This window comes from Solenopsis invicta, chromosome 13 (assembly GCF_016802725.1).
Source record: "Solenopsis invicta isolate M01_SB chromosome 13, UNIL_Sinv_3.0, whole genome shotgun sequence".
Taxonomy (NCBI): Eukaryota; Metazoa; Arthropoda; class Insecta; order Hymenoptera; family Formicidae; genus Solenopsis; species Solenopsis invicta.
In genome coordinates this window covers 4,472,008-4,483,593 of record NC_052676.1, presented here as the reverse complement: position 1 = coordinate 4,483,593, position 11,586 = coordinate 4,472,008, and the positions used below count along the sequence as shown (strand labels likewise).

The 11,586-nt window shown below is 40.3% G+C and overlaps 1 protein-coding gene across 3 annotated transcripts in view; it reads right to left on the bottom strand.

Moving 5' to 3' along the window:
- Positions 1-4,044: 4,044 nt before the first annotated feature.
- Positions 4,045-11,586, bottom strand: part of LOC105201729 (ral guanine nucleotide dissociation stimulator) — a 48,416-nt gene continuing 40,874 nt past the window's right edge. For all 3 annotated transcript variants that reach the window (XM_011169886.3, XM_011169889.3, XM_011169888.3), the window contains 3 exons: positions 9,869-10,494; positions 8,919-9,230; positions 4,045-8,513 (listed from right to left, as the gene is read on the bottom strand). In XM_011169886.3, coding sequence (XP_011168188.1) covers positions 7,869-8,513; positions 8,919-9,230; positions 9,869-10,494 — 1,583 coding nt within the window. In that variant the 3' untranslated portion in view covers positions 4,045-7,868. The remainder of the gene's footprint in view (positions 8,514-8,918; positions 9,231-9,868; positions 10,495-11,586) is intronic.

Sequence of the window (11,586 nt, the reverse complement as noted above, 5' to 3'; positions counted from 1 at the left end):
CAGCCGGGGGTTGGCTTTGAGTTCACCGGCTCTTCGGGGGGGGTGAGGGGGTGGCGGAAGAGATTGGGGGTAAATCGGGGGAACGACGGACGCCGCGACGCCTGCTGGCGTTTGCGGGAAGTCATCCCCGAGCAGGCGCGACAGGGCAATCGTGCTTGATTGGTGGTTGCCCCGTCGGTGACGGGGTTGCGAGAGGGTTGTGTTGTTTCGGTACCGGTGTGGCATTGGTGACTCGGGTCGGTTTGTCCTAGTCGTCTTTTTCTAAAGAAGGGGGGCAGCGGCGCCGCGCAATCAACGTGTTTTCAAGCTCTTTTTTAAACTCCGCTCTATATTCCGCATTAATTTTACTATCAAGTTTCAATATCCTTTTTTCCTAAAGTACACTGTTATTTCTAATTCTGGAATTCTCGGGGAATGAGGTTATGTCTTGAACGCGCTTCAACGCTGTTTTCAATAAAGAAAATAACGTTATAGTGTTTAGAAAAACAACTTCTTATTTTTATAAGAAATAAGAATATATAATTTATTATTTTATTAACATTTATTTTAATGTTTATTATTTCTGAAGAATGAGGTTATACAAATTTTGGATTTTTCAACTTAAAAAAACGTTGATGAGTTCGAAAAAACAATTTATCATTTTTAGTAGAAACACAATATTTTTCTGTTTACTTTAGCCTTTATTATTCTCGAATTATTACACGTTGAACTCTTTATTACTGTTTTAATTAAAGAAATAACTTTAAAGAGTTAAAAAAAAATTTTTTTTTATTTTTAACAGGAATGTATTGTAACAATTTATTATTTCAGTGTTTATTATTTCAGTTGTTATTTATGCTTATCTTTATATTGCATATTTATTTTTCATTTCATTCTGTTATTATTAATGATAACAGTTATTCATATTTCTCATTAATTAAAAGACGTAATGAAATTTCTTACGTAAGTATTCGTAGATCTATCAAATATGTTTTACGAGAATAACGAGAACCGATGGCTCATACGACACTGATTTAATTTGAAACGTAATGGCGCATCTGTTAGGGTAAAGTAGCAAATATCTGGCACATGGCACGTGCCGAACGGCAAGATGAGCACGAATTAATTTTCGATATCAATTAAGCCCACCGCTAGAATGCATATATCCGAATTCCTCCGGTTCGCCACTTCTGACGTCGTCGCCAGCAGCGGCCTTGAACCACTTCGAGCAAAACCAATCGCGAGACGCGATATCGCGCGGAACAATCTCGGTATCTGGGTGACTCTTTCCACGATTAGGACAATATGTCGAGACACGCCTGGCTGAAGGACGGAAGAGAAGCGGCTTTAAATTATCCGCGGCTAAAGATAGGTCGTTTTACTTTAAATTTTGCTACCAGAGTTACCGAAGTACTTGAAGCCACTTGCGCTGAGTAGTACACGTGAAGTGTTACAAGTGGTTATCTCGAAGACTATTAAGGTTACTGGTAAAACTCAATTCCATCATGTTTCAAGATTTTTTGAAGTTTTGAATTAGACACGTGCGCCTTTGAAAAATATTCTCCGAGGTAGCAAGATAATAAAATATTTTTCTCCTTTTTTTTAAATTTTACACGCAAAATATTAAAGAGAGATTATCAAATTTAATTTTTATGAATTTTTTGGTAAAGAAATTCTCAATCTGATATTTTTAAGAATTTTTTCTGTTTTACATTTATAAAGATTTCTAAAAAAAATTAATTTTTTACGGATTTTATAAGTTTCAGAAATTATAGATCAAAAAATTTTAGAATATTTCAGAATTTATGTATCTAAAATATTCTAGAAAAGACAGATAGACTAAACGTTTATTAGCGTTTTAAGGCAAGCTCTTTGAGAACGCGACTAAACAGACAGTAACATTTACAGAGCAAAGATAAAATTAAGTGGAAAGTATAAAAGAGTATAAAATTAAGAGTAGAAAAGTAAAGAGAAAACAGGTATAATATAAAATAAAGTAGAATAATACAGAACAAATAATAACAGAAGATTAAATAAAATATAAATGGAAAGAAGTTTATTGAACTGACAAAAATTGAGATGTGAAAAAAATGTAAACATTCTTAGCATTTTTAAAAAATGTTTCAATTCATATGAAAAAGTTTGAGAAGTTTTTTAAAAAGTTATAAAGCAGGAATTCTTGAAAAATTTTAAGAGAAAATTTCTTATCGGGAATGCCTTGCGTTTTATCTATGATTATTTAAAAAATTATCCAGAAAATGTAAAACAAAGTTGCTTCATGATTTGAAAAATTTCTGCCTAAAGAGTCGCGCAGCTGTGGATCTGAACGTAATAAAATGGATATTTTTTTACTTGAAGGCACAAATATAAATTTCATTTTAATACTTTTTTTCCTAATTTTGCGTCTTCACAATATTTGATTTTTCGAGCAAACGAGAACACAATTATCCACTTGGATCTCTCGCTGTTCCATTTTACTCAGGTGAAATATCAATAGTAAGACTCCTGGGGATTGTCCGGCTACCTCGATAAATCTTTGTCGAGCCGGAACGACAGCAATCCAACTGTATGTCTTCCACTTCATTTCTCACTCAATCACGCCCTTGAATATCGCAGGAGCTATTGAGATAACTTGGTACAAATCTTCCCTGTCAAGACGGAACGGCGTCTCTCCTCTTCGCCGACGCCGTTTGAACGATCGCGTACCGCCGCCGGACGAAGCCATTAGCCTTATTTAGCGTTTCGGATAGAGTCTTACCTACCTGCGAGTCCGACTGTTCGAGCTTCTTGCGGGGAAGATCAACAGGTTCGCGTGCCGGATGTGCCGACACACGGGCGGAAGTCCACTCGTCAGTCGACGTGAAATCGTTCTGCGTGATACCGATCGGCTCGACCTTTCACCCGGTGAAAGTCTCGCGTAAGACTCGCGGCGCGATCCTCTACCCCTTTCACTCTCTATTTTAGGATCGTTATCGTGATCTAAGATAACGGACGATTCACGCGATACGAATCTTTAAAGCAAGTCTTTTCGAACCCTCGAAGCTTCACCCCTTTAAACGCTTGATTTTATTTGCCACTCCAGGTATCGTAAAGTTCAAAGTTGGGGTTCATAAAGTTTTTAATGGATATCTAATAGAGATTCCGAATCTTCATGACAGCTGTCCGATGGTCTATAAGAGGTTTTTGTTCTATTTGAAATAAGACGTTTTAAAGATGATGATTCGGAACTTCCATTAGACGTCCGTTAAACTTCCAATGGAAATCCATAGTTTCGCATTACATGCATACATTGAACTTCCTCTCTATTAAACATATTCATACATGCATAACTGCAAGTTTAATAGATTCTTTACAGATGCGCTTTATCTATAAATATCAAAATAACTTCTCCTTTAATTTTAGAATCTAACTTTGGAGGCTCGCCTTCGAAAGAAAGCATTTCGTCATTACTTCACCAGAATATGATTGAAAGGTCTCGTAAGGCTACGTCTATTATTTCATTCTGTTATTTTTTAATTACGGGAAATAGAACGCTACCGTGACCATCTGTCCCGCATTCTACTTGCTCAATCCCATCTATTATATATCCATAATAGATGTCCATGATGAGGTTGTAGAGGACATCTATTATGGATATAGTGTGGATCTCTATTAGAGCTCTATCTGACGTCCATCGTGGAAATGGACAACCCATGAAGCTAAGAGAGATCTAAGGGTTTTATGTAGGATGTTTCAAGGGTGTCTTTAAGGCGTCTTTTAGACATCTTATGATCCAATTTTGATACTTTGTATCGTTTGGGATCATTCTCGAAACGCATCTTCTTTTTTGGTGAACACATTTTAATCGTTAAAGGGAGATATCTGTTATTTTACGAATGAAAATAGAGGAAGAAGTGGAAAGGAAAGGAAATCGGAGGCATCTTCTACCTGCATGACCGTAAACGAGTCATAAAAAAGGGGGCAGGAGAGGAGACAGGAATCGACGGGGCGTCGACAAATCACACGATGGCTTTACGACCGTGAAAGATTGTCGAGATAGAGAGATAAAAAACGTTACACGACACGTAAAAGTGTAGGCCATCTATTCTCACTTTTGTCAGGTCGTACTACACATACAACTTCGCTTCCCGCCGACGGTCTCGCTAATTCTTCCGAGGCCGTCTACGCGTATACACGTGAGGAGAATACACAGCTAGTTAGACAAACGAGTTGGGAAATGGGAAAGAAGAGCAGAGAGAGGAGGGAAGAAGGAGGGAAAAATCAACGGGAAGATAAGTACAAAAATTGTGTAAGGCTAACGTTTCTCTTCGGAGGGTTAGGGGAGGAGGGAAGGGGGTGACCTTGTTCGTAACCTAAATGATTGGGATGCTTTTTCCTTCCCTTTTGGCCGCGCGAGGGTTTACCGAATTTACGGCGAAGCTCCGGTAGAAAAAATGCAACAATGTTAAAAAAAAACCCCGAGTGGTCGACGTGACGGGGTTGGTTGAAATATGGCTCTCTCGATCAGTTGATTAGCACGCGCGGGTTTCGATTCCGCCTACCGAGGTTCGCCGGTAAAAAACCGGGCAAGCCCACTTTTTTTTTCCACGACGAATGAGTCGTCCATTATTTAGCGCTCGCTTTACTAATGGAGTATCGATTGACACCCAGGCGAGTTTCCTCCCAAGCGCGCGACCAGCTGAAAAACTTGGTCCGCTTCTTTCGGATTTCCGGCATTTAATTCCGAATTATTTATTGCGGATTCGTTCGGTTCCGGAGCAAATCGGATAATACATAATTCTAGTGTTTTCCGATTAATTACTCGATAATCGAGTATTAACTTTGATTGGCACAGTTGCGGTACCTTTATTATACGTAGAAGTATTTGCAAAAATGCTTCTTCGAACGTTCAATCGTTAATTCGTTAAAAAAAAATTTTATCTTGAAAAATGTCATTTTAAATTTTCTTAAATACATTAAGTTAATTCTTGGTTTTTATTTACACATATTTAAGAAAGCGAATTATTCCTAACACGATATTTCCAAGAGAAAATAATTTTAATTTCGTATATTACAATTAGAAGAGACACATAAACGTTTCTTCGCGCTTACGCTAAATTCTAAAGTCAGAGAATAAGTGAGTGATAATGTCATTATTCCCCCATTAAAATAATATCAGAGTAATAATACCACTTTGTGACGCATTCTCATGATTTTTCTCTACAGCAGCGGGGGAAGACACGGACTCTTCTGACTATTACGGATCTATCAATTCTGTTTTACGATTTCGCCTCGGTAAACACGCTCAGAGTTCAAACGAAATATCTCGTGATACCTTCCGCACGTTTTCACGGTTTTTCTATAACAACAGAAAAATATAGACTTGTCCGATTATCGGGAGCGGCCGGGCCGTTCGTTTCTATCTCGCCGGCGAGTGTGTGGCGTGATAAAACCACAGAGAGCTCGTAAAGCCTCTTGAAAATTTTCCCCCGACCTCTCGCGCGGAGCGATATCGGAAAAAGTGGGCTTGTCCGATCGTCGCAGACCGAAATTCGTCCTCCGTTTTGTGCGCGGCGAGTCGAGAAAAAAGAGAGAGAGAGAAAAAAAAATGGGAGAGATTCCTTTATCACAGAATTTTTCCTTGCCTTCGCAACAATTCATCGGACGAATTCGCGAGGATATTTTGAAGGACGAATATTTGACGAGGCAGTTCTAGTGTCGGATCCCGCTTGCCGGAGTACACGAGAGAAGGAACGGCGAACAATATAATTGACAAGTTTTCGGCGGGGCACCGCCTCCCCCCTCGCGCGAGGGGGCCTTTCTTCCCCCCGCTTGGTCGAGTCTACCGCTCTACGCACAATTACAATTATTTACAAAAAAATCACAATCGACCCTTATCGGCTCGAGTCGCTTGTCCCGCTATTTCTCTATAATCTCGTTAACGTCCGCGAAAAAACACGTGCATCATTTATTGTACATTACACGCACACGCGAAGAGGTGCCGTCGTAGATGGTGCCCGTAATTTCGCTGCCGCACGTTTAGAGTTCAACGCGGCTCGCACAACGAACGTAGAAATTCCCGTTGAGTTACTTTAACATGATTATCTTTCTCATAATACCATCGACCGTAATTATTATCGGACAAATTTCGCAAAGAGAGCACGTTTAAAAAATATGGCTCCGTCGTGAGAGTAATAATCTCGATTCTTCATTTAAATACGATGTCAAAACACATTGAAGTAATTACGCTTACAAAAGAAGTATTTAATTTCAGGTTATTAAAATGACTTGTTTATATTTTCGTTTTTTAAATACTTGACAATGTTTTGATTTTAAATGACGTTCGTATTTAAAACGCTAACTTCAATCTCGGCTTAACTTTTATCTTTTTTCAATTCTTAGAACTAGGAAAAGATAAAGAAAAAGCTGACTGGAGATCAAAGTTATTTACATTGGTGGAAATGAACGTAAAGTCAAAGATTGAAAGATTTCACCATTAAAATTAATGCTTTTAGTGTTTTAAATCTAAACATCGTTTCAACTAGAACACTTAAGTAATTAAAAACAGAGGCAAAAAAAAAACAATTTTTATATAATCTTAAAATTAAGCGCTTCCTTTATGAGTATAGTATAATTATTTCCAGTAATATCGTCGCGTGTTTACATCAGGCAGACATTCAATCGACCGCGTTCATCGTTAAACGTGATCACGATATATAAGAGAGAGAATGACATTCCTAAATCTTCAATTATCCTTATCGATGATCTTTACGCTTCTCTTCCTCACAGAATTAGGCAAATGGGAGCGGTCGCACGTGCTCTCTTAACATTGGAGACGCTCTAACGGCATGCTAAAGCTAGAATACGGGCACCTCGCGCTCGTTTGCGTCACACGGCGGCATCGATAAGAACCTCGCGTGTGTGACTCACGCTAAACGCTGCGCCTAGAATAATGCTAGAACAGCTCGCTCGGTTGCGCAACTCTACGTCGAGCTCTCTGTCTTTTGAATACTGGTACAAGTCATGTATACATATATACCGTGCGTACGTGCGCGTGTGCATTCGTGCGTGCGTGTTTGCGTACGTTCGTGTGTGTTCGTGTGTATTTGTGTGTGTGTGTGTGTTGTGTGTGTGTATGTGTGGTTTCGTTTACGCGGGTCTACGCACTTCCGGTCGTACGAGTGACCCATACGCGCTTAATCATAACTCGATCGTTCGTTTTCGTCGCGTCGAAAAAACGAAGCGGCCGGGTTGTCATGGTAAATCTTAATAAACAAATTAATTATCGCGAGTACGGCGAGATTCGCTCTCTTTGCTCTTCAATTCGCGACAGAGAGAAAGAGAGAGAGCAAGGATGCGCGATTGATTGCGGTAATTGTGATGCTTGATACTGTGATCGTCGCTTCTTCACGCGAATGACGATGTAGTACATAACTATTAAATAAGTAGTCGTTTTTAAATTACAATGGAATATCTTAATAGCGAACCGGACATTGAGCTGCAATACTCTGATATGTATTGTTGCGATATTATGTAATTAATACTGTTAACATTAGTAACCAGCAGTGATACATTAATAACGCCAATTAGTAACATTAACATTACCAATTATTATTGATAGTATCGATTAAGATACCGTTGACACGTCAACATTGTCATATCAAATGTTAAGAAATTTTGTGCGTTATTACAACTTAATTTATCCGGCTCTGACGGGATCGCTGACGTACGCTACGACATCGCATTAGTCTTCTATCGCAATTACACCGATCGATTTTACTCTTTTTCACCGAGAACCCATCGGCACTCTAATTTCGCGTCTAAAGTTCGTGTAACTGTCCGGGAACTGTCCCGTTTACGTTGGCAAACGTCGGGAGTCTTCCTTTTCCGCTCGACGGCCATCAGGAAGACTACCTTTTGTGATTGTGACCATTGCCTTTGCTCCTGGGACTGTCCGAGATCGCGTCGTTGGGCTCTCTCCTCTGTCTCAGTATGAAATTGAGATTGTGCGCGGTATTTACAGCGTAATAGACGTTGGCTGAGTTGGGTAGCACCATCTCCCGATCAGGTAGCACCTGGGCCAAGGTGTACTGATCGGGGCTGCCCTCGAGGCCGAGCTTCAGCATGGCGTTTCGGATAACCTGAGGCGTCCGCTCGTTGTTCGACAGCATTATTGACTTGTACAGCACCACGCCTTCCGTCTCCACATTGTCCGTCTCCATGGTGACTTTGATGATGTAGAAATCGGGCGAGCTCTTGTGCGAGTGGCTGGGACTGGATAGCCCGGCGAGATTCGGAGTGCTACCGTTGGCCATGGCGCCTGTCGGTGGTGCCAGACGAGTCTGATGGCTGCCACCTCCGCCGGAGCTCAGGGACACATCCAGGGATGGTAGGGACGAACTAGAGGACGAGCTGGACATCTGCGATGGTGATGTTCGCCGATCTAGCGAGTTGTGTGGTGAACTTGGGAGGGAGTCGAGGTCGCAGTAAAACTGCGAACTGCTCGAACTGGACGTGGAGGCGATCGAATCGTTCTTCCGATGACCCTGGTGACCCTGTAGCAATCAACTCTCGTTTAGATTCTTGTTGGTATTGAAGATAAATTCTTTATAGTAAAATACGTAGTTTATTTTAAGAATATGTATAATTATTATCTAATAATATCTCCTGACGTACTTGTTTTGAATTTGTATGACTTTGATAAGGACATTTCTACAGTCAGATTAGATAGTTTTAAGAAACTTTGTGACATTTGTGTCTAATATGGAGAAATTATATCAGAACATATTTCTCATTTGCCGCAACTCGAAATTTGTCGGTTTTTAATTGTTTGCAGTAAAAAGACGAGTTTTTGGAGTTCTTAGAACTTTAAGTATCATTTTCTGGAAAATCTTGTGTTTTGAGTTACGTTATCATTATGGCAAATAAGCGGAATTTCTTATTAGATAAAGAATACTAACCTGCTTCTTTTTGCCGCGATTATTGAGGGTGTTCCCCGGTGGTGGCTCGATCTGACAACTGAGTTTGTACGCTTCCCGATCGTCCAGCACCACCACCGAGTGGAACCAACGATCGAACACGGGGTCCATACTGAAATTATACGCGTTTGCCGCGCCCTGCAGAAGCCTTATTCTGGCTAGCACCTCGAACTCCTTCCGTCTCTTGTCGAAATTGATGAGACCGTCGGCTATCGTGTCCGGTATCGCCGTATCGATCATGGTGAGGTCAGTCAGGAAGGTTCCTAGGTACGGTATCGTGCCGTAGCTAATGTTCTGCGAGCGGAAATAAGGAAACGATTATTGAATTGCATGTTTAAGAAAAAGAGAGCAGCGCAAAAAATATAATATATTTGTATTTTCTGCCCGTATATAAATAGTGATTTTTATATCTAATTTGTATTTGAAAATTATTATTCGCGAATACTAAACACAATTTTAGATTATTGTTACGTAAACTTGTAATTGATTATTAATTTGAATTATAAAATTAATTATAAATTGGTTTATAATTAATTTTATATTTCAAAAATTGGTTAGAAATGATAGTAGATTAGTAATAAATTATTAAGCATATGTAATGAATTATAAATTTAGACTAAAAATAAATTTAATTTTATGTACATACATCGTAGCTTTACAATTAACGTTCTAGCTTCGTTAAAATTCAATTAATTCCGATGTGATACATTTTTAAAATTTTAAATATCTTAAAGCTGCACAAATGTCAAATATATTAATATTTCATCACTCTACACGCGAGCTAACTTGCTTCTTTGTACAAGTCATCGTTACCACGATTTTTCTTTCGACGTGGCGGCGATTTAAATGTCTATACAGTCTTCTCAAAGAAAGCTGAAGAAAAAATTCGCAAAGTCTCAAAAAAAAGAAAAGAATGCCGTTATTGCACTTACGCCCGCGTTAGTATTCTGTTTCTGAAAGAGCTTCTGCAGATGCCTATCGCTTCTGCCGGCGGTGTCGGCGAACTTGGCAGTGCCCTCTTTGATGAGTAACTCTCTCTGCGTCCAGGCGTTGTTTTCCTCCGAGAATATCCTCTCGAGCTCGCGGAAGAGCTCGTGCTTCTCGCGGGGCATGCACTGCCAGCACTTCTCCAGTCGGTACACCGGATTGCTCTGAAGGCCGGAGACGATCGCCTTCAGACTACTGAAGTTCTTGAGTACTCGCAACTCCTGCGCAACGTCGATCCACGTCTCGAGAATCCTGGCGCGCTCCTGCGACTTGAGCGTTGTGTCCGTTAGGATCGTCGAGATTACTCGCAGGGAGACAGCGTTGAATTGGTTAACGGTCGCCACCACTGTGGCGGCCTCGTGGCTCCTGGAACGATCCTTCCGGGACCACACGGCGCCGAGACACTGGTGGGCGACCAGCTTCTTGAACACTTCGGCATCCATCCGAGTCAGCTGCTCGGCGAAGTGACGGTGGGGCACCTCGGGGAAGATGTAGTTTCCCCAGTGATCCGCCATCGGATCCGGGGAACCGCGCATGGGTAGTCGGCCATTGTCGTACACCATGCAGGAGTCTGGAAAATGAGAGAATCGGACTGAAATTAATCTGGCTCGATTTCAAATTAAAAGAAATGAAAAGCAATCTAGAATTACACGGTGAAATGTTCATTTTCATAATCGAATCTTTCATACTTTTTTTTACAAAATTTCCCACAGCTTCTCTTTCTCTCTTTCTTTTGTACGTTTCTTATAATATGAATTATTACAAAATTTAATTAATCTAGAAGAATAATTTAAATCAATTTTTGCCACTTTGATACTTTAATTAAATTACGAAATCAAATTATAAAATAATGATTTATCATCATCGTCTCATCATCTTTCTCTATGTCTCTCTCATTGATTTAAGCGAAACCATCTATTTTGAGAATATCGCAATTCGATCGGGTTCTCCATCAGGCGAACTCTGAGTGAAAGGTGAGCCCTGCCCCGGACGTAACAGTATAACAGAACCTCTGGACCCCCAATTTATACACGGGAAGCTCGCCTTTGTGCAAGCGTGAGCAGCCTGATTGGCCTTTCACCGCCGCTTACATTCAGACTCTCTTTCTGTGCGCCCAACTCACGATGGAGCGATTCTTTCGTAATGCTGTTCGCGCCGCGGTAAAATACGCCGTTTAACTTTTTCTGCGCATTCTGGAAACTCGCGAGATACGCGTCGAAACGCGCTGAAAAACCTGGAAAAGCAAGGCCCGCCTTCTATTACTTCATCTGTCTCATTTTTTCCTTTTTGTCCAAGTTTGATGAGAAAGTTTCGTAACTTGGACTTCTTACGGAGGTTGTGCACGATAACGCTCGCGACCTTTCTCCTCGAACAAAGCGCACGAAACGCAGCGGATATTCCAGCGGATGTTTTGTTCGCTTATCGCAAAAGTTCGAAGTAAATAAAGTAAGTCGCCGTGCTAGTCGTTACGTTCGAATTGCATAAGCAATATGTTATTGTATTATTATTTTGTTATTGGACTCACCATTAGTCTTTCGAAAATCATCGAATGCATTGCGAACATTTTTTTTAATAAAAGAAAGTTTATTTTCTTAAAGCCACACATTTTGATGCAAACATTGGTTTGTTCTATTTAAGTAAAAATATTTATTTTTAAGTAAAA